Here is a 21,258-nt window from a genome sequence, read left to right on the forward strand (position 1 = left end):
GCCAGGGGCGCCTCCCCCCCCCCAGAAGTAGCCCAGCTTTGGAGAGCACCGAGGAAGATGAGCAGGCAAGAGGCTAAAAGACAGCAGGCTGTTGCACTGAGACCCGCTGAAATGCCCCAGTGCAAAAACATATGCCAGGTGACTGTGGCCCTTGTCTTACCCCCTCTCAGCCAAGCTGCAGGCAACCGCCCGCTGCCATAAACTGTTACAGGGGGTGACAGCTAATTTATATGCATCTGTCCTCTTAAAATGGACATATACATATAAAATGATGGGGTGTAAATTAGCTGTTACCACTCAAGAAGGAGACCTTGGAGTCACTGCGGAGAGTTCTCTGAGATAATCCACTCTATGTGCAGCGGCCGTCGAAAAAGCCAACAGGATGCTGGGAATCATTAAGAAAGGGAGAGAGAAGAGGATGGAAAACGATGGGAGTGCTGTGCTCCACCCCAGGGGCGGCTGCATTTCAGCTGCAGAAAAACTCATTGAGGTGAGGCAGGGCAGCGTGCGGGGAGGCAGGACGCCTGGGTTCTATTCCTGGCTGGTCACTCCCCCATTTTGTGCCTCAGTTTCCCCTCCCCTCCTTTGTCCATTTAGGCCCAGCTCCTCAAAAAGAACTTGGATGCTTAATTTGCATTGCCAGGGGCTGGGCCTAAGCTCTTGGGGGCCGGGGCTGTCCCTCACCCTGCCTATGTACTGCAATACACTGAACAGCAACCACAAACCCTCCCGCCCACGGTCTGCCAGGCCTTGCGTTTTCAGAGGTTCTCTCCTTTTATTTAAAGAAAGAGTAACCAAGCGGGCAAAAGTCCTCCCTTTACGGGGGGAAGGTTATATAAATATATAGTCCCTGACGTAGGCAGAAGGTTGAGGAGTTTAAGGTCACTTCCCCTTTAAGCAGGGATTCCCATGAGTTGGGTTCCTGGCCCTAGAGAGAAGTGGTAAAGCTCACAGCACATTTGAACAGCCTCGAATTGTGGGGGGAACCAAAGGGCTGGTTAGTTACAATCATCTGGATTTGGGGTGTGGGGAGGTCTGGTGCAGCCCTTGGGACAGAAGCTGATGCAGGGACATCAGGGCAAGCTGCTCCCCCACCGCTGTGCCCCTTGGGCAATATATGCCAGTCCTGCCACGGAGAGGAAATTGGACTTGGTTTTCCCCTGCCCCTTTCCCACTGGGCTGCAACCTCCCAAACCCGTACAGCACGGGACCACCCCGCCCCTGCTCAGGCAGCTGGCTAGAGCAGAACGGTTCCTGTGCTCCGGACCGCAGCATCCCGAGCCATCCACGTCCCGGCCCTGGGCTGCAGCTGGGAGCCTAAACGACCAACACGGCCCCAAGGCTGGTAGCATTCCAAGACAGGGAAAGGCCGTCCCAGCTTGGGACACCTACTCCCCCAAGCTGTGCCCTGCCGAGATGAGGGACGCCCCGTCCGCCCCAGCAGGATTGTCCCCTCCAGTCAGCTCCTCTGGGCTTTGGCCGTTCCTAGTTATAAGTCAATGGGGCTTCCACGCTTTCTGCTGGCCACTCCAGCGCCCGTTTGCTCCGACCCTTGGGAAGTTTGGGTTTGTTTTTTCCCCAGGTGGCCCGAGATATTAGGACCCGGGAAGCTCTGGGGAGAGTCCGGCATCAGTCCTGAGGCCACTGGGCTTTGGCTGCACAGACTGGACGCTCCCATCCGGCCAGCCTCTGCTTGCACCGTCTCTCCCCCGGCCTTATATTGGTTCCTGAGCAGGAGCCGGGCCGTCGCCCTCAGACGGGGCTTCCTGCTCCTCTCTTTTCAGCTTGTAAACAAAGCAGCTGGAGGCGCTGTGAGATTTGAGGGATGCTGAGCGGATCTGCTGGGGCTGGCTGTCCTCCGCCAGGAGCCGGGAGGTGCTGTCCGTCACCAGGAAAAGACCATAGGCCTCCGGGTTGGGGACGCCATATTTCTTGCCGCAGACCACACACACTGAGGCCGCTGTCATGTGGGCGGGGACGGGGATGGCCTTCTGGTTCGCGAAGGGCTCTTGGAAGGAGACGTAGAGGATGTCCTGAGAGAAGGAGAGGGGGAAGAATAATAAATCAAGCAGTCCAGAGGCTATGGTGATGGGCACCCTGTACATACCATAGACAGATCAGATTACAGAGAGAGTGGGTAGGGCACTGGACTGGAACTCGCAAGATCTGGGCTCTGTCCCGCCCCGTTGTAATCAGTAGACGGCGCCAGAGGCAGGCGTAGAACCCAGCAGCCCCCTGAGCCCCCCTTAGAGCCGTGACCTCCCAGAGCAGCCGACCCTACCGGGGAGCGGCACCGGCTGTGTTGGTTGTGGTGGATGGTACGTCGACGCTGCCACTGATGGATGGAGTCCTGCGCTTCTACGCTGATTTGCCGGGTCACCATGGCCGACTGGAAGTTGCTGATGTGGTAAAGAGCCCCGAACCAGGTGGTGAGGTAGTAGCCGCCTGCAGGAGGGGTGGGGAGGAATGCGGGGCTCAGACGTCAGGGGCCTGTGGGCATGCCCGTCACCGCTAGGGGCTGGCGCGCAGAGAGGGTACAGGGACTAGGACTGCTGCCGGTGAAGGGAGACCTGCCCCCCTACCGTCTCCGTGGCCTCTTTGCTTCTTACGCGCTGTCCTGAGCTGCAAGGCAGCCGGGTGGCGCCGGCTTCCCCCCTAAGCCCTGCGAGCCCCCACCAGCTCAGCTCAGCCAAGGAGCCATCGGGGGGGCTGCGGGCGTGTGCCACCCGGGCACTGCTGACCAGGGCACGGTTCGACCGGGGAGAGGGGGAAACCGCTCAGCACCCGCTTTCCCACCCCATGAGCCACCGGGTCGGCCAGCCCGGCTGCAGGCTCACCCCTGCGGGTCCCCGGCCCGGCTGGGGGAAGGACGGGGTCAGGGCTCTGACCTTCTCCCTGCAGCTGGCTGGGGTCCAGCAGCTCCATCATGTACTCGACGTCCAGCTGCACCGAGACGATGTCGCACTTCACCAGGACGTAGGTCAGGACAGGCAGGAAGTCGTCCGCCCCGTAGACCTCTGAGCAGAGACAGGCAGGCGGTGAGAACGGCCCCCTTGGGGCCAGTCCCAATTCCCCGGGGTTGGGAGGGTTTGATCCCACCCCTTGCAGGGGCAAGTCCCAATACCCACGGGGGGAAGGGGGGGGAGGGGGCGGGGAGATTGATTCCATCCACCCTGGAGTGGCCAGTCCCAATACCCTGTGTGTGTGTGGGCTCGATCCCACCCCTTGCGGGGCCAGTCCCAATACCCCTGGTGGGGGGAGGGTTTGATTCCCCGCCGTCCCCAGCGGCCAGTCCCAATACCCTGGGGAGGGGCTCGAGCCCACCTCCCGCAGGGGCCAGTCCCAATACCCCAAGTTACGGGATGTCCACAGTACCCCACACAATCCCCCCCCCCCCCGAAACAGAGACCCATCAAGGCCGGGGGGGCAGAGATGGCAGCTCAGAAACACTTCACAGGGGGCAGGGGGAGACAGGGCTGTCTCAGGGAGGGTGTAGGACGCCATCTTTTGGGGCTGGGAGGCAGCTAAGTGGGGTCCCATGCGGTAGCGGGGGTTTCCCGGGACCTGGGTGCAGGTTTCCCTGGCAGCCTCGTGCCGCCCCCGCCTCCCCCCGCCAGCCAGCCTCCCCTACCCTTGCCACCCGTGCCGTGGTTCATGGCCTCGTAGATCAGCTTGCAGGCCTTGAGCAGCTGGGCCTCCTTCTTCTTGGGCGAGTAGGCCTGGTGCATCTGGACCAGCTTGGCCTGGATGCGCTCGAGGGCCGGGGCGTCGGGGACGTTGGCCGTCACCCCCAGCTCCGCCAGGCTCTGGCGGCCCATGGTCAGCTGGTGGTCGCGCAGCTTCTGCAGACTCCCGTCCCGGCTGTGAAACTCCAGGAGCTGGCCGTAGATGCAGTCCCGCAGCGGCTTCAGGACGCACTTGTACAGGGCCGTCTCCACCACGGAGCCTGAGGGGGGGGGGAAGGGGACGGAGAGAGGGGGGTCAGGCCGGGGGGCGTCTGGCACAGGGCAAGAGCTCGGGGGCTCCGGATCAGGAACCTCGTCTCCATTGGGCCTGCTACATTGGGTCAGGCAACTGGGGCTGGGGCCCTGGAGGGCAGAGGAAGCTGCAAAAGTGACGAGGGAAGGGGAGTTCAGTGGTTAGAGCAGGGGGGGGCTGGGAGCCAGGACTCCTGGGTTCTCTCCCAGCTCGGGGAGGGGAGTGGGGTTGAGTGGTTAGAGCAGGGGGGGCTGGGAGCCAGGACTCCTGGGTTCTCTCCCCAGCTCGGGGAGGGGAGTGGGGTTGAGTGGTTAGAGCAGGGGGGGCTGGGAGCCAGGACTCCTGGGTTCTCTCCCCAGCTCGGGGAGGGGAGTGGGGTTGAGTGGTTAGAGCAGGGGGGGCTGGGAGCCAGGACTCCTGGGTTCTCTCCCCAGCTCGGGGAGGGGAGTGGGGTTGAGTGGTTAGAGCAGGGGGGCTGGGAGCCAGGACTCCTGGGTTCTCTCCCCAGCTCGGGGAGGGGAGTGGGGTTGAGTGGTTAGAGCAGGGGGGGCTGGGAGCCAGGACTCCTGGGTTCTCTCCCCAGCTCGGGGAGGGGAGTGGGGTTGAGTGGTTAGAGCAGGGGGGGCTGGGAGCCAGGACTCCTGGGTTCTCTCCCCAGCTCGGGGAGGGGAGTGCGATACCACACTCTCCAACCCCAGAGCACTTTGTTCTCTCCCTTAAAGCATCACTAACGCTGCACCCCGCCCTGCCCCGCCTGGTGGAGGCGGTACCCGTTATCCGCTGCCCTGCCCGAGCCGCCCCCCTTCCCTGCCTGGCTCCCCGGCCCTGGCACCAAGCTGTCCTCCCCCAGGAGCGGGGGGAGCCTCTGGGCCCCCCCCAGCACCAAGGGGCCAGGCCCGGTTCCCCTTTAAGAGCTCTCCTCTGGCCCCCCCAGTCCCCCCCAGCTTCCTGCTCAGGCGTTCACTGACACCCCGGAGCCAGGGCGGATGCGGCAGTGGGTTGGGGGGCGGTTTGACCACAGTGGCCTTTCCGGCTGCATTTACAGACAGCGCTTCTCTTCCTGGAGGGGCTATTTATAACCCCGGGGCGGGGGGGGGGCCCCCGCTACTAGCTTACCCGTGACAGGCTCCATCTCAGGGGGGCAGGGGAAATCGAGTCAGGGGCCTTCCCCCCACCAATTGCCTGAGCCAACCCTGCCCCCGCCCCAAGATCGGGGGGAGTCTGGGCAACCTGCCCCCCGGCCCCAGCGCGTCTCACCCCCACCCCAGGGATGGAAGCATGTGGGGGGTGGTAAATGACTGGGGGTGGGAAATGACGGGCCGTAAGCCGGACCAAAGCGGTGACCTGAAGGTGGGATCCACTGAGCCAGCCCCCCACCTCCCTCACCGCCTTGAGAATTCCTCACATGGGGGAGGACGTCTGTCTTCTTCTGTATCCCGTACCCAGCCCCCAGCCCGCCCCCATCCTGCCACCCCCCCCATACCCAGCCGCCCCCATCCTACTGCCCCCCCATACCCAGCCCCCAGCCACTGCCCCCCACATCTTGAACCCAAAACCCAGCTCCCAGATGCCTCCCCTCCCCCAGCTCAGAGACAACCCTACCCCCTTGAGCCCAATGCCCAGTTCCCAGCTGACGCCCCTCACCCCTTTGAGTCCCCCATAGCCAGTGGACGCCCCCCGCCCCGTACCCAGGTCCACGTCCTCGAGGTCCCCGTACTCCCAGGCATCCTGCAGCTCCGAGCTCTCGCACAGGTAGCCCTTGAGGCTGCTGATCATCTGGCGGATCTCCTGCAGTAGGTCGGTGCTGGTGGGGTGCCGGGCTGCCCCGCCCCGCAGCACGTGCCCCACGAAGTTCTGCACCAGGCCCCCGACATAGGAGGCCGGCTCCTGCGTCAGCTCCTGGACCCGCTTGGTCAGCCGGCGCTCGGCCGAGAGGAAGCTGGTCAGGGCGCTGCCCACGGCCGACAGCCGGTGCAGGACCCGGCCCGGCAGCGCGGCTGGTTGGTGCTTCTTGCGGGGCGTGGCCGGGTGGGCGTCGGGCTCCTCTTCCACGCTGCTGACCGACAGCGAGTCCAGCTCGGGGATGGGCGGCAGGAGCAGGCTGCCCCGGGGGCCCAGCAGCGAGGACTCCGAGTGGGACTTCTTCAGCGCCCAGGGGGCGTCCAAGGCCCCCTCGATCCAAGAGACCCGGTGCGGGGAGGCCGGACCCTCCTGCCTCTCGGCCAGCGGCGGGGACACCTGGTCTTCCGACATATTCCAGGCCGGACGGCGTAGTAGCAGTTTCCGTTTCACCAAGGCCGGTGGGGCATCGCCTGCTGGGGGCGCGGACGGGGGGGGGGGGCGCTGAGGGGCTGGCGTCTTGCTCACCCAGTGGCAGCCCCCTAGAGAGCGGCTTGCGCCCGTTGCCCCACGCAGCGCCCCCCCCCGCCCCGGAGCATTATCAGGATAACAACCTACTACAAGGCTCGCCGCAAAAGGGAGCAACTCCTTCGCGTCTAGCTGGCCGCTAGGGGCTCTGGGGTGAGGAATTTACACCCCCTCCCTTCCCCTGATCCTGAGTGCAGGGCAATTCCGCCCCCCAGGAGCCTGCAATTTGGGGGGTGGGGGACGACCCCTGTGGGAGAGGAGAAAGGGAGCGGCCTAGGCATGAAGGCTTAGCCAGGGTGGGCGTGTTACACAGATGCCCCAACGCCATTGAGTCCCAGCACACACTCGCCCCCCAAGCCCGATCCCAACACCTCCACCCCCAAACTGATAGGCCACCGGCGCTTACCTTTGCCCGGCTCTCCCTCCTTCCCGGGCTCCGGGGCTCCCAACTGGCCCGTCTCGGCGTCGGCGGGCGCCGGCAGCTTGTCCAACAGGCCGGGGCCCTGCCCGTTTTTCAGCCGGATGGTGCCCCCTCTCTCAGGCAGGTGGAATGGGGGCGGCACCCCAGCGGGGAGCCAGCCCTCGCTGCTGTGCTCCGACAGGAAGAGAGGGTTGATGATGCAGAGCGCCCCGTCCTCCGACGTCACCCGGATGCAGCAGGCCGGGCCGCTCATCTCCGGGGGGTTGGGGAACTCGGGGCTGGACCCCATGTTCTCTTCCTCCTCCTCGCCTGTGTCCGACGGCTTAAAGGGAGGACTCCAGAACCCTGCTGGGGACACCGGGCAGCAGGAGACAGACATGAATGCCTGGGCAGATGTAACCCAGCTTGGGGGTGGGGGGGTCAGCGCTGTGTGCTGAGGGTAGGACACAGGTACCGTTCCTGCCCCGCTGTCATGCTCTGGGGCTTACTAGTTAAAGTGGGGTGGGGTGGGGTGGGGAGGGCTGGGAGCCAGGACTCCTGGGTTCTATCCCTGGCTCTGGGAGGGGAGTGGGGTCCAGTGGTTAGAGCAGGGGGGCTGGGAGCCAGGATTCCTGGGTTCTCTCATCCGACTGCATACAGAGGTCGGACATTGAGTGCCTCTTTACCCACGAGGCGACCTGACCCCATTCCTCCCTCGCCCCCGAGTGAGGGTGTCTGGCTTCCTCGCGGAGGCCCTGGCTGGGGGTGAAATCGCCCGCGGGCGAAGCACTCACTCATGCCCAGGGCCGCACAGCTGTTCAGCTCGGCCCTGCTGAGGTGTTGCAAGGCGGCCGGGAGCCGTAGCGGGAGGGGCAGCACATCCCTGCAAGCAAGAGAGACCAGGAGCCAGTTAGCGGAGGGCTGTAGGGAGAAGGGGCAGTGCAGGAAGGACCCTCCCGATGCCCGCACTGGCCAGGATCCTGCCCTCTGGCACCATCCAGCCCCCCGCACCAGACGCCCGCACTGGCCAGGGCCCTGGAGTGGAAGAAGCAGGGGTGCTGCAGGGGAGGGGCATGCCCCACGCTGGGTGGCTGCAGGAGGAAGTCACCGTGGCCACCCTGCCCCCACCCTCGCAGCTTCCTCAAACCCAGGCAAGCACCCATAAATTGCACTTCCCGGAATGCTGGGCTAGGGGTCGGGGAATGCCCCCACCCCTGAAGGGCGCCCCCATCACACACTCACATCCCCTCTGCGAGGGGGCTTTTCACCTGACGAGTGGGGTGGGGGCAGGTTATTGGGTCTTTAAAAGGGAGTGGGATGGGGAATCAGGAGTCCTGGCTCCCAGACTCCCTTCTGTAACCACTAGACCCCACTCCCCTCCCAGAGCTGGGATAGCACCCAGGAGTCCTGGCTTCCAGTCCCGCCCTGCTCTAACCACTAGACACCACTCCCTTCCCAGAGCTGGGGTAGAACCCAGGAGTCCTGGCTCCCAGCCCCCTGCTCTAACCACTAGACCCCACTCCCTTCCCAGAGCTGGGGTAGAACCCAGGAGTCCTGGCTCCCAGCCCATAACTGACAGAGGCAAAGGCCTAGCCCTGGAGACAGGAGAGCGGAGACTCAGGGAAAGTGTCACCTGCACGTTCCCACCCCTGACCCAGCCCCGCTCACCGGCTCACGGAGAGGAAGGCGACCAGTTCCAGGAGCCCCAGGAAACGCAGTTGGGACCCTTCCAGGGAAACAGCTGGAAGAGAGAGAGAGAGAGACGGGGTCTGAGAGACAGAGCGGGGCCCCAGTGCAGCCTAGGCGCTGGGGGCGGTGGAGAAGGGGAGGGCTGGGGGGTTGCAGGGGGCTTGCCCAGAAGCAGAAGCTGGCTGGAAGTTTTCCTCAGTCGGGAGATTCTCTTGAGCTCTTAAGAAGTGGCTTGTTCTGGGGGAGAGGGGGGGGGAGAGGCACGTCCCAGGCCAGGCCGGTTCCAAAGGTCGATTGTGTGTATGTGTGGGTGGATCTGCGTGACAGGGCCTCCAGTGCCAGACCCCCCTCCCCAGTCTGTGCTCCCCACAGCACCACACTGCCAGAAACCCTCCCCGATCCCATGTCCCCGATGGGGACTCAGAGGCTCCAAGAAATGAAGAAACAAGGTGACGCAGAGAGTCCATGGCAGAGCAGGAAAGGAACCCAGGAGTCCTGGCGCCCAGCCTCCTGCTCTACTCACTAGACCCCACTCCCTTCCCAGAGCTGGGGAAAGAACCCAAGAGTCCTGACACCCAGCCACCTCCCCACTCTAACCACTAGACAGTGGTTCTCAAACTTTTTTTTTTTCCCCACGGACCACTTGAAAAACCTGAAGGTCTCGGCGGACCACTTAATGATCTTTCCAAATGTTGTTTGTACCTTTAGCTAACTATTGCAACACGCTTTGGATAAAAGCGCTACTACTAAAAAAAAAACTTAATAATAACTAACTATTTTTGTTCTAGAAATAAAAGCCCACCACTCATATTTTCATATCAGTAGTTTTACCTTCCTAATGCGAGCTGGGGCTGGGAAGGAGGCGGGGGGGTGTCTCACCCTCTCTCCCCTGCCGCGGCAGCCCCCGAGCTGGGGCTGGGAAGGGGGGAGGGTCCCTTCCCGGCAGCCGCAGCCCTGGAGCTGGGGAAAGTTGCCTCTTTCTCTGGCCGCTGCAGCCTTGCATGTCCCAAATTCCCCCCACCCCCTCTTCTCACCCCACTGCTCCCTCCGACCTACCCTCTATCCTCCCCAAGGCCACCACCTCACCTTACATGTGCGTCTGTGCGGCTCCACTAATTCGGCGGGTGGTCCGTCATTCTCTCGTGTGCGGCCGCCCAGGGAATAGGGGCCCAGGGCAGTCCTTATAGGGAACTATCCGTGGACCGCCTGAATGGAGTTCACGGACCACTGGTGGTCCACGGACCACAGTTTGAGAACCTCTGCACTAGACCCCACTCCCCTCCCTGAGCTGGGAAGAGAGCCCAGGACTCCTGACACCCAGCCACCTCCCTGCTCTAACCACTAGACCCCATTCCCCTCCCAGAGCTGGGGAGAGAACCCAGGAGTCCTGGCTCCCAGCCCCCCGCTGCTCTGACCACTATCTGGCACTGTCCGGCACTCATTTAAATCAGGTACAAGCCTGGGCTATTTCCTGACTCTCCCAGCTCTGGTCTGCACTGACCCCTCAGGGGCAAGACCGAGGCCCAGGCTGGCTCCAGGTGGCCGTACCGCGATCTGTTCCCTTCAGGACTGCCCTGAGTAACCCCATCGCCCCCCCGCCCCAGGCACAGAACACGTCTGCAGCAGAGATCAGCAGAGATAAGCCGCCCCGGTTCTTCCCAGAAGCAAGGAGGAAGCTACGACAGGCTGCCCTGATGCCAGCGCAGGGTGGGGGTGTGGGGACGGCTGGGGCCTTCACATCACTGACCCTTGGGCCGATGGAGTTTCTGGCTGGGGATAGAACCCAGGAGTCCGGGGGGGGGGATTTTTCTATCCACCTGCTTGACCTTGGGCCCAGACTTGCCATCACTCCGTGTCTCAGTTTCCCCCCAGCCAGCTCTGCACCAAGCTAAGCTCTGCCCCTTCTCCACCTCCTGCAGCTGCCTCCTCACCCCATCACAGCCCCCCACCCTTCCAACACCCCCAGCCACGAGGATCTGTCCACAACCTGCAACCCCGCCTGGGCTGCCAAGCCAGATGCACCTTTGAGAGAAACCTGGCAGGAGCACCGGACAGGGAGCTCAGACACCTGGGTTCCATCCATCCTCGGCTCCTTCACCAGGAAGAAGGAAAGGAGTTGATGGAGGAAAAGGAGTTCCTGGCTGGGAATGGGAATCCAGGAGTCCTGGGTTCAATCCCCTCCCTTCCACCCTCCGTCTGACCTTGGGCCAAGAGCTGTCATCTTCCTGTGCCTCAGTTTACACCATCTATCCTAAAAATGGAGATGATTTAACCTCCCCACTACGATGTCTAAAAGGGGGGAAACTGAGGCACAGAGAGGGGAACAGAGTTGCTCAAGGCTACATAGTGAGTTAGGAGAAAGAGGGCCAGGAGTCCTGACTCCCAGCCCACTCCCTGGTCTAACCACTAGACCTCACTCCCCTCCCAGCACCAGGGATAGAACCCAATAGTCCTGGCTCCCAGCCCCCCCTGCTCTAACCACTAGACCCCACTCCCCTCCCAGAGCTGGGGAGAGAACCCAGGAGTCCTGGCTCCCAGCCCCCTTGCTCTAATCACTCGACTGAACTCCTCCCTAGCTGGGAGCTGCCCTTTCCTGCCCCACATACCTCACCAAGGAACCATGAGCTGGGGCAGGGGCGAAGCTCAGAGGCTGATTGCTATTGGGAGCAGCCGGCTGCGTCCTGGGGGGGGGGGGGGGGTGGGTCTAGCCCCTCCCCCAGGTCCCCGGCATGGCATCAGATCCTTCCCCCTCCAGGCTTTTGCTCAAGTGGATAGCTTGAGGCCCTTCCCTTTTCTTGTTCAGCAGGAGGAAACGACATCACTGACCTCAGAACTTTACGGGCTGGTTGTATCATCCAGCTGTTGTCGAAGCAGTGGGGACTAGAGGTTAGAGCAGGAAAAACTGATGTCCGGACTCCTGGGTTCTATCCCAGCTCTGGGAGGGGAGCGGGGTCTACTGGTCAGAGCAGGGGGCTGGGCGCCAGGACTCCTGGGTTCCATCCCTGGCTCTGCTGATGTGCTGCGTGAGCCCAGACAGGTGGCTCCCGGGGGCTGGGGCGCCGGCGGACCCCTCTGCAATGAGCCCAGCCGCTGCCCCGACCTACCCGAGCCGCCCTCCTTGATGTGGAAATGGCAGACGGCTCCGGCGTGGCGCCCCTCTCCGCTGCTCTGCACCGACAGCACCTTGAGCTCCCCGCTCCCCGCGCCGGTCACCAGGAACGTCTGGGGAGGGGAGAGAGTTTGGCAGGTTTGGAAGGGAGCCGGCTGGCGGGTCTGGGTGAGGGCCCCAGGGCCTGCCTCTGGAGGCTGGTTTGTGGGGTCCCAAGCGGAGACGGGGGTGGGGGGGCAGTCTGGCTCTCTCCATGCCCCACAGGGCCTTGGTTTGTCCCCGAAGCCTGCAGTTCCCAGTCTGACCCCTGCCCGACAGGAACGGTGCTAATGGCAGCCCCAGGGCATTAGCCACCCCAGTGCCAGCCCTCCCTGGGACCGGAGGGAGGAAAAGGGGACGGTGTAGCCCCTAGCCCCCCAGCCGCCTCCTTACAGCCCCGCCCACCTTCCAGCTTCACCCCTGCAGACCTTACGGCCCCACCCACCTTACAGCCTCACCCAGCCACCTCCTTACAGCCCCGCCCACCTTACAGCTCCACCCCCGCCCACCTTAAAGCCCCGCCCACCTTACAGCTCCACCCCTGCCCACCTTACGGCCCCGCCCACCTTACAGCTCCACCCCCGCCCACCTTACGGCCCCGCCCACCTTACAGCTCCACCCCTGCCCACCTTACGGCCCCGCCCACCTTACAGCTCCACCCCTGCCCACCTTAAAGCCCCGCCCACCTTACAGCTCCACCCCTGCCCACCTTACGGCCCCGCCCACCTTACAGCTCCACCCCCGCCCACCTTACGGCCCCGCCCACCTTACAGCCTCACCCAGCCACCTCCTTACAGCCCCGCCCACCTTACAGCTCCGGCCCCGCCCCACCTTACGGCCCCGTCCACCTTACAGCTCCGGCCCTGCCCACCTTACGGCCCCGCCCACCTTACAGCTCCACCCCCGTGCACCTTACGGCCCCGCCCACCTTACAGCTCCACCCCCGCCCACCTTACAGCTCCACCCCCCGGTCCACCTTAAAGCCCTGCCCACCTTACAGCCTCACCCAGCCACCTCCTTACAGCCCCGCCCACCTTACAGCTCCACCCCCGCCCACCTCCTTACGGCCCCGCCCACCTTACAGCTCCACCCCCTGGTCCACCTTAAAGCCCCGCCCACCTTACAGCTCCGGCCCCGCCCACCTTACAGCTCCACCCCTGCCCACCTTACAGCCCCACCCACCTTACAGCTCCACCCCCGCCCACCTTACGGCCCCGCCCACCTTATGGCCCCGCCCCCCGGTCCACCTTAAAGCCCCGCCCACCTTACAGCCTCACCCAGCCACCTCCTTACAGCCCCGCCCACCTTACAGCTCCACCCCGCCCACCTTACGGCCCCGCCCACCATACGGCCCCGCCCACCTTACAGCTCCACCCCCGCCCACCATACGGCCCCGCCCACCATACGGCCCCGCCCACCATACAGCTCCACCCCCGCCCACCTTACGGCCCCACCCACCTTACAGCTCCACCCCCGCCCACTTTACGGCCCCACTCACCTTACAGCTCCGGCCCCGCCCCACCTTACGGCCCCGCCCACCTTACAGCTCCACCCCCGCCCACTTTACGGCCCCGCCCACCTTACAGCTCCACCCAGCCACCTTCTTACTGCCCTGCCCACCTTAGAGCTCCACCCGGCCACCCCCTTATAGCCCTGCATGGTCCCACACCCACTGCCTGCCTCACTGGCCAGCCACTTACCCCAGGCGGCTGCATCCTCAGCAGCTCCGTGGCTTGCTCCGGGCCCAGGCTGAGCAGCTGCCAGAGCCCCTGGGTCAGCAGGAGCCTGTCCAGGATCGTCAGGGGGGGCGAGGGCTGGTCTCCCGCCGGGGCCTGGCACTCGCCATTCGGCAGCGGACGCTGGAGGCTGTGCACAAACACACGAGAGGCTCTGAAGTGTGGGTGGGCATCAGCCACGCCTTGGGGGTGCATCCAACCAATGAGAGGGCGTGGCAGAGCCTCTGGCTAGCCTCCCATTGGCCGATGCGGCAGCGCTGTCCCGGCTCCTGCTTGTGGAGTTGAATTTAGCGGGGCACGAAAAGCCGTGGCTGGGTGTCCCGGATGCCTGGGTTCTAGCTGGTCGCAGGAGGTCCCAGCCCAGCCCCACAGCTCCTCAGAGCAGGGGGAGGGAGGGTGGTTCTCTACCCCTCTGCCCAAGGCACAGACCTCTCTGCACCCATATCTGTGCCTAAGGATCTTAGCAACCACTAGGCCGTAGCTTCAAATACACACGCGTCTAGCATCGAAGGCGCTGGATGGGACTCAGGGCATGTTGGGTCAATCCCCAGCTCCCTGGGTGAGTCACGGCATCCTGCTGTGCCTCAGTTTCCCCACTTGTAAATGGGTGTCACGCCCCTTCTCCTTTGTCTAGTTAGATGGCAAACTCATTGGGGGCAGGAACTGTCTCTTACTATGCGTCTGTGCGGGGCTGGGCACAATGGGGGACCCCTGATATCTGGCAGGGGGGGAGGGGAGGGGGTGCTGCTGCTCCTGGCATGACAGGGGGATCCTGGTCTTTGTTGAGAAGGGTCTGTGCAGTGCCCAGCACAATGAGGGCCCCAATCTTGGCCAGGGGGGTTGGTGCAGCTCCCAGGATAACAGGATCCCCCCAACCTAAGAGGGATCAGTCCAGGTCCTGGCATCATGCGGGGGCAATCTTGGTTGGGGGGGGGGGGTTCTGTGCAGCGTCGCCCCCTTTCCCAGGGCTGCTCTGCCCCCAACTTGGATCCGAAACGTTGCCAAACGGATCCAGACGCTACAGAGAATTGCTTCTCCTGGCGCCAATCTGCGTGTGGGATGGACAGATGTGCACAAACCTCCCTGTCCTCCTGCGAGTGACGCCTACCCAACCCCACTTGGGAAGGAACTCAGCTCCGCCATGGGCTGGCTCCCTCCACCCACACACCCTTTGTAACGGCTGAAAAAGCCACCCAGCCAGGGTCTCTTTCCCCCAACCCCCTTGGCTGATTTCCAGGCCTCTAGGGGCTGGGGGAGGTGAAGGCCCTGCCCTGGGGGGCTCCCCGAAGCCAAGGGGGGAGGTAGAAACTTGCAATGGCCTGAACATGTGTTCAAAGGGCTCCCTGAAAAGGAAGGGGGGTCCACACACACGCCACCCCCTGCACTCCAGCCTACACCTCTCCTCCCTGCCCCCCAGACCCTGCATACCCATAAACCTTGAAATCCCATCAAACCCACTCCCAGCTCAACCTGGGAAGCAGCCAGACTTGTGCATGGGGGAAAAGCAGAACCACGAATGACCGTTTCCTCCAGGAAGGGAACATATCCGTGGCACTGCCCCTGGGCCTCAGTTTCCCCCATCCACCCCCTGTCTGGCCCTGGCCTCGCTGTCCCCATCCACACCCTTTCTTGGGGCCCCCAAAGGAAAAGTTTTGCCATTGGATGTCCTGGACAGCAGAGCGAGGACTGGGACAAGCTGCAAAGCTTAGCACAACCCCATGCAGGGGCTGACCAATCCACCATCCCTCCCACCAAGGGGGCTAGAACCCAGTTCCCTTTGCCCCAAGGGCTCAAACCCCCCTGACTCTCGAGTTAAAGGCGAATCCCCATTGACTGGGGGCAGTACAGGGCATATGACACGCAGGAGCAGCCCTGGTGCCATCCAGCAGAGGGCAGTGGTTGCACACGCACTGTCCGAAGCTTGGCTGGATACAGACTCAGTCCCGCCTCAAGTTTGCTTACCTGCTATCATTGTCCCCAGCCCCCGAAGGATCGACATCTTCTTCAGCAGACAAGTGAGGCATCCTTTATAGCCCGGCAGCTGTAACTAACCCATCAGCAGAGGCGGCTTGCTCAGAAACCCGTGTCCCAGGATGCATTTAGGCGCCAGATCCCTCTGCAAGGGGAGCAAGCAGGAGACAACTTTGTAACGGGGGGGGGGCATTGTGAGGGGGGTGTTGCCCCCCTGCCTGCTGCAGTGTTACTGTCACTCCCATTACCCCCTTCAGCCTCTACGTGTCTCTGCACAGCGCAGCGGTCCCAGCAGGGGCCTGTCCCCTGGTTAACAAGGGAGACACAGCGGGTGCGCGAGCTGTGTTGGGGTACATCGCTGCGGGGCGCTTCTCCTCAACGCACGTCTCCTGCTTCCGGAGGACAGCGATTCCTTGTGGCTCCACCACCGCCCACGGGCGGGATAACGGGCTCGTAGGATCGGACCCAGCCTGACCCTCTCCGGTCCCAGGCATTGGCTATTCAGCCTGGGAGCGCCTCAGTGGCTCTTCCTGGGGTGCCCTGGGCCTTGAGGCACAGACATCAAATAGGGGATGGACGTCTCTGGAGACCGGAGTCCTTTGTTGGTCGTTGGAGCGGGAGCTCCCCCCGACACAGAGCCAATGCCCCTCAGCCTTGCCTTGGACAGGACCCCAGCTGAGTCCTGGCTCCATGGCCCGTGTATCCCTGAGAGCCACCTTCTCCGCTGAAACTCCCTGGCATCCCCCTTGGTGCATCAGTCTCTAAAGAGCGCTTGGAGAGGGTTAACGGCCCCCTCCCGACCCCTCCATGGGCCTAGTTCCGGGGCGCTTGCCCCCCAGCCGAGCCCGAGGGAGCCTTTCCGACGGGTGCTTGGATCAGGGCCCAGGAGCCCCACTGGGTGCTTGGATCAGGCCCCAGGAGCCCCACAGGAACCCCCCTCCCCTCCCACCTGCAAGCCCATATTTCCAAACAGGGCCGCCGGTCTTCAAAACAAACCCAGCGCTGGTTTCAATCTGCCCAGCGTATCATCGGGGGAGGCGGAATCATCCCCAGGCTTAGTCACTGGGTAACGGCAACCCGCATTTCAGGTCCTCTGCTCTCTCTAGCATCTGGGCATGTTCCAGCATCGCCTCCCCTGCAAGCGGGAGCCCAGAGAGACTCTGGGGGGGTACGTGAGATTGGGCTCACAAATTGGTTTGTAATTTAAAAAGCGTATTATGGTAGCATCTAAAGGCCCCAGACCGAGACCGGGGCCCCGTCGGGCCGGGCGCTGCCCAGACCCCGACCGAGACCGGGGCCCCGTTGGGCCGGGCGCTGCCCAGACCCCGACCGAGACCCCGTCGGGCCGGGCGCTGCCCAGACCCCGACCGAGATCACAGTCCCATTGCATTGGCTTCTGCACAGACCCAGGGCGAGAGATATCCCCTTGACCCAAAGAGCTTCCACGCTCAATGGACAAAGGGTGGGAGGGGAAACCGAGGCATGGAGCAACAACTTGCTGGGGGTCACGCAGCAGAGCTGAGGCCAGAACCTAGCTCTCCTTAATCCCAGCCCCCTGGGCCACGCTGCCTCTTAGCCTGAACCACATGGAGGGAGCTGACAGGTGTCTGACCCCACAGATTGGGCTGTGTGTTGCTGCGGCGGGCTGTACCTTGGATGAAGGGCCCTGCCGGCTGGTAGACACCCGACAGAACGGGCTGGAGATACTTCAGCGTCTCTCTGATGCCCGAGGGCTCAGCGGAGCAACTGGGAGTCCAGTGGGCTGCGAATCAGGCCCTCTTGCCCCTGGGCCCCAGCCCAATCCGCCCCCCTTCACCCAGATCTCCCCGGTCCAGGCCCTTTGCCGGGAGCAAGCCAGGGAAGGAAGAAAGCAGCAAAGCCAGGGGGCTCTTACCTGGGGAGGGAGAAGTGGCGGCAGGGAGATCTCTGGCGAGGACGAGGGTGAGTGGGAAGGCGATGACGAAGGAGTGAAGGCTGCGATACCAGGGCTGTGGTTGTTATACCTCCGGCAGCCTTCACGTGGTCTCTGGGCCGTGCCGGGCGGAGGGGAAAGGCCACGGGGCACGGTGTGAAGGAGAGAGAGGAGGGGGAGGGACCAGTGTGTTGGGGTGTCACACTTCTGGCGCCCGCTGGGACCCGGGAGCGCCAGTGACTCGGATGGGTGCCCTCAGGCAACTCCCCCCAGGACAGCGGAGGCAAAGGGGCCAGGTTCATCGCCATCCATAGCTCAGGATGGGTCCTGGGCTGGGCTGGCAGGGGGCTGCGGGTCGGGAGTGAGGGGCACCGGCAAGGTTGGGGGGGCGGGAGCCCGGGGCTGGGCTGGCAGGGGGCTGTGGGTCGGGAGTGAGGGGCACCGGCAAGGCTGGGGGGGGCGGGAGCCCGGGGCTGGGCTGGCAGGGGGCTGTGGGTCGGGAGTGAGGGGCACCGGCAAGGCTGGGGGGGGCGGGAGCCCGGGGCTGGGCTGGCAGGGGGCTGTGGGTCGGGAGTGAGGGGCACCGGCAGGGCTGGGGGGGGCGGGAGCCCGGGGCTGGGGGGGGCGGGAACCCGGGGCTGGGCTGGCAGGGGGCTGCGGGTCGGGAGTGAGGGGCACGGGCAGGCCTGGGGGGGCACGTGGGAGGGAGCCCGGAGCCAGGCTGGCAGGGGGCTGCGGGTCGGGAGTGAGGGGCACCGGCAGGGCTGGGGGGGGCGGGAGCCCGGGGCCGGGCTGGCAGGGGGCTGCGGGTCGGGAGTGAGGGGCACCAGCAGGGTTGGGGGGGGCGGGAGCCCGGGGCCGGGCTGGCAGGGGGCTGCGGGTCGGGAGTGAGGGGCACCAGCAGGGTTGGGGGAGGCGGGAGCCCAGGGCCGGGCTGGCAGGGGGCTGCGGGTCGGGAGTGAGGGGCACCGGCAGGGCTGGGGGGGGCGGGAGCCCGGGGCCGGGCTGGCAGGGGGCTGCGGGTCGGGAGTGAGGGGCACCGGCAGGGCTGGGGGGGGCGGGAGCCAGGGGCCGGGCTGGCAGGGGGCTGCGGGTCGGGAGTGAGGGGCACCGGCAGGGCTGGGGGGGGCGGGAGCCCGGGGCCGGGCTGGCAGGGGGCTGCGGGTCGGGAGTGAGGGGCACCGGCAGGGCTTGGGGGGGCGGGAGCCCGGGGCCGGGCTGGCAGGGGGCTGCGGGTCGGGAGTGAGGGGCACGGGCAGGGCTGGGGGGGGGCGGGAGCTGGGGCCGGGCTGGCAGGGGGCTGCGGGTCGGGAGTGAGGGGCACGGGCAGGGCTGGGGGGGGCGGGAGCCCGGGGCCGGGCTGGCAGGGGGCTGCGGGTCGGGGGTGAGGGGCACCGGCAGGCCTGGGGGGGGCGGGAGCCGGGGCCGGGCTGGCAGGGGGCTGCGGGTCGGGAGGGGCACCGGGAGCCCGGGGCCGGGCTGGCAGGGGGCTGCGGGTCGGGAGTGAGGGGCACCGGCAGGGCTGGGGGGGGCGGGAGCCGGGGCCGGGCTGGCAGGGGGGCTGCGGGTCGGGGGTGAGGGGCACCGGCAGGCCTGGGGGGGCACGTGGGAGGCAGCCGGGGCCGCACCGACAGGTCAGAGCCCTGCAGCGATGCTGGCAGAAGGGGCCCAGCCCAGGGGCCCAAGCAGGATGCATGTTTCGCATTTCCTCCCGCGCCTCCTTTATCTGAGCGCAGATCTACGCAGCGAAGCTCAGGTGGGGGCCGGCCCGGGGCCTGCTGGTTCTGGTGCTCGAGAGCGGGGGCCTGTGCGGGGTGGAGGACTGGGGGTGGCGGGGAAGGAAGGAGCCTCCTGGAGCAATTCCCCCAGACCTTCCATCGCTGCCCTTCCCCCTCCGCCCCACATCAGAGCCATGCGCCCATCTAGCCTGGCATCCCGGCTGTCTGCCCGCACCGGGCTCTTTGGCCCAGCTGATCCAAACCCTCCCCCCAGCCCCCGGCGCGTTCTCCCCTCGCTCAGCATCTCTGTAACTTTCCGTCTCCTCCCACCCTCGGCCTGTGGCAGGAAAGCACGTAGTGCTTTGCATCCCCAGCTAAAAACGCCACTACGGGCCTCCGGCCGGGCCCTGGGTGAAGAGCGGGAACCGCCCCCCCCCTGCCCCTAGGACTATCCGGGCAGCGGGGAGCGGTCCTTCCCCGTCACCTCCACCAGGGGGAATCGCTCGGTTGCCCAGGCAGGGGGCAAAGCTGGGCACCGGGGACAGCCAGCGAAAGGCAGAGCTGCAAATCACAGCTGCCCCCCAGCAGGGAATTCGGCCTGTCCTAGGGGCAGCCCTCTGTGCAGCAGCTGACGCCGGGGGAGATCGGCTCACTAGGCGAGGCCGAGGCAGTAAGTGGGGCGGGGGGTGCAGCGGGGTGGGGTCTTCCTTCCGAGCAGCAGGAAGGGACGGCTCAGAAGTAAAGCAGAGCTCCCCCACCCCGGGCTGACCACGGCAGATGCTCACAAGCGCCAGACGGGGCTAATACCACGGTCAGCTAGACTTGGAGTGTCTGAGGCCTGCTCCAACCCATAGCCCCCCCCCTCACCTCCCAGAGCTGGGGTCAGAACCCAGGAGTCCTGGCTCCCAGCTCCAGCCCATAGATCTCATCCCCACTCCCAAAGCCAGGGGAAGAACCCAGCAGTCCTGACCCCCATCGCCCTCCCAGAACCAGGCAGGGAACCCAGGGGTCCTGACCCCCATCGCCCTCCCAGAACCAGGCAGGGAACCCAGGGGTCCTGACCCCCATCGCCCTCCCAGAGCCAGGGGCAGAACCCAGGGGTCCTGCCTCCCCCCCCCGTCCCCGGTTCTAACCACTAGCCCCTATCTGCCGATAACAGCTTTACTTCCCTTCTGCGGCTCAGGTTGGTCCCTGGCCCAGCACGTACCTGCTCCCTCCCTCCACAGCTCAGCCAGGGGCACTGGAGCCATTTTGACACCCGCTCTGTCCCTGCGTGGCTGGGAAGGGACGCCACAGCCCCCGGCCCCTCCCTGCGGGCCGAGCCGGGAGGCTGTTTGGTTTGCGTCTGTTCCGGTCTTGGAGTCAAAGGGGTTTCGTAACCCGGCCGCTCGCCTGGACCTGCTGCCTCTGACAGGAGCTCGCCCGGCCTGCTCCAGCATTGGCATCCTGGGCGGAGGAGAGGCAGGGCAGCTGGCGCTTGCCCCAGCTCTGGGAGGAGAGTGGGGTTCAGTGGTTACAGCAGGGGAGGGTGGGAGCTGAGACTTCTGGGTTCTCATCTTAAGCGTGCCACTGAATCTCTCTTTGGCCTGGGGCCAGTCACTCCTCCCGCTCTCTGCGTGCCTCAATTTCCCCATCTGTGGAACGGGGATAGAAATACAGAGCTGTCCTCCTAAAGTGACACACACCAAGCGCAGAGGGCCATGGTCTTGCCTGCCAGCGTGTAACCTCTGACTCGGGCCCTGATCCTGCAGCCTGTCCGCACTGCTGCCAGCGGGTCGAGTGCCACAAGGGGAAGGAAACTCGGATTCTGATCTCGGCTAAATCCGCTCCCAGTCACACCGGCGCTTCTATTTCTTCTCTACCGCTTGTCATTACCAGATCTCAACCAGCCTCACTCTCTTTAACGGACTTATCCTTCCTGTGAGGCAGGGCAGCTTTACCATCCCCCTTTCACAGATGGGGAAACAGGCAGGGAGCAGACTCAGGGCCACTTCCTGTGGCCACAGCCACACAGGAAGTCTACAGCAGAGATGGGAATTGAACCCGGGTCTCACTCATAAGCCACTGCCTAACACTGGCCCCCCCGTCCCCTCTAGGATGCACAGAGATGACACCACCCCAGGGTAGGCTGTGACAACTCTTTATACAAGGATCCCTCACTCAGCACTGAAATGCAGCCACCTCTGGGGCAGGACCGTTGTTTATACAGGGATCCTTTGAAGTCAAGAGAGTCACTCCGGATTTACACCAGACGGACAGAATATGGGCCAATACCTCCGCAGCACCAGGACCATCTACAGCTCTGTACGAAATTCGATTTCCCTTTATAAACGGGAATT

The 21,258-nt window shown here is 64.6% G+C and overlaps 1 protein-coding gene across 5 annotated transcripts; it reads right to left on the reverse strand.

The window, feature by feature from the left end:
* Positions 1-755: 755 nt before the first annotated feature.
* Positions 756-21,227, reverse strand: RINL (Ras and Rab interactor like). 5 transcript variants are annotated; one of them, XM_073321330.1, is made up of 12 exons: positions 20,127-21,227; positions 15,281-15,434; positions 13,283-13,448; positions 11,539-11,656; positions 8,414-8,486; positions 7,540-7,628; positions 6,752-7,114; positions 5,667-6,293; positions 3,632-3,946; positions 2,889-3,017; positions 2,282-2,445; positions 756-2,033 (listed from the first exon to the last, which is right to left on the reverse strand). In XM_073321330.1, the coding sequence occupies exons 2-12, from the start codon at positions 15,340-15,342 to the stop codon at positions 1,716-1,718; spliced, it is 2,424 nt and encodes an 807-aa protein (XP_073177431.1). In that variant the 5' UTR covers positions 15,343-15,434; positions 20,127-21,227; the 3' UTR covers positions 756-1,715. The 5 variants fall into 5 exon arrangements, with proteins under 5 accessions (XP_073177431.1, XP_073177433.1, XP_073177434.1 ...); XM_073321332.1 differs by lacking the exon at positions 20,127-21,227 and adding an exon at positions 17,184-17,700 and having other exon boundaries at positions 6,752-7,111; XM_073321333.1 differs by lacking the exon at positions 20,127-21,227 and adding an exon at positions 17,184-17,700 and having other exon boundaries at positions 5,667-6,290.
* Positions 21,228-21,258: the final 31 nt, after the last annotated feature.

The sequence above is a fragment of the Lepidochelys kempii genome, chromosome 23 (assembly GCF_965140265.1).
Source record: "Lepidochelys kempii isolate rLepKem1 chromosome 23, rLepKem1.hap2, whole genome shotgun sequence".
In the NCBI taxonomy this organism is placed as follows: domain Eukaryota; kingdom Metazoa; phylum Chordata; order Testudines; family Cheloniidae; genus Lepidochelys; species Lepidochelys kempii.

Bases quoted from the DNA above. Each gene is read 5' to 3' on its own strand.
- RINL (XM_073321330.1), bottom strand. From the start codon at position 15,342: ATGCCTCACTTGTCTGCTGAAGAAGATGTCGATCCTTCGGGGGCTGGG. The intron at 13,449-15,280 runs GTAAGCAAACTT...GTTTGTGCACAG, and splicing joins GCTGGGGACAATGATAGCAG to CCTCCAGCGTCCGCTGCCGA. The intron at 11,657-13,282 runs GTAAGTGGCTGG...TCCCCTCCCCAG, and splicing joins TGAGGATGCAGCCGCCTGGG to ACGTTCCTGGTGACCGGCGC.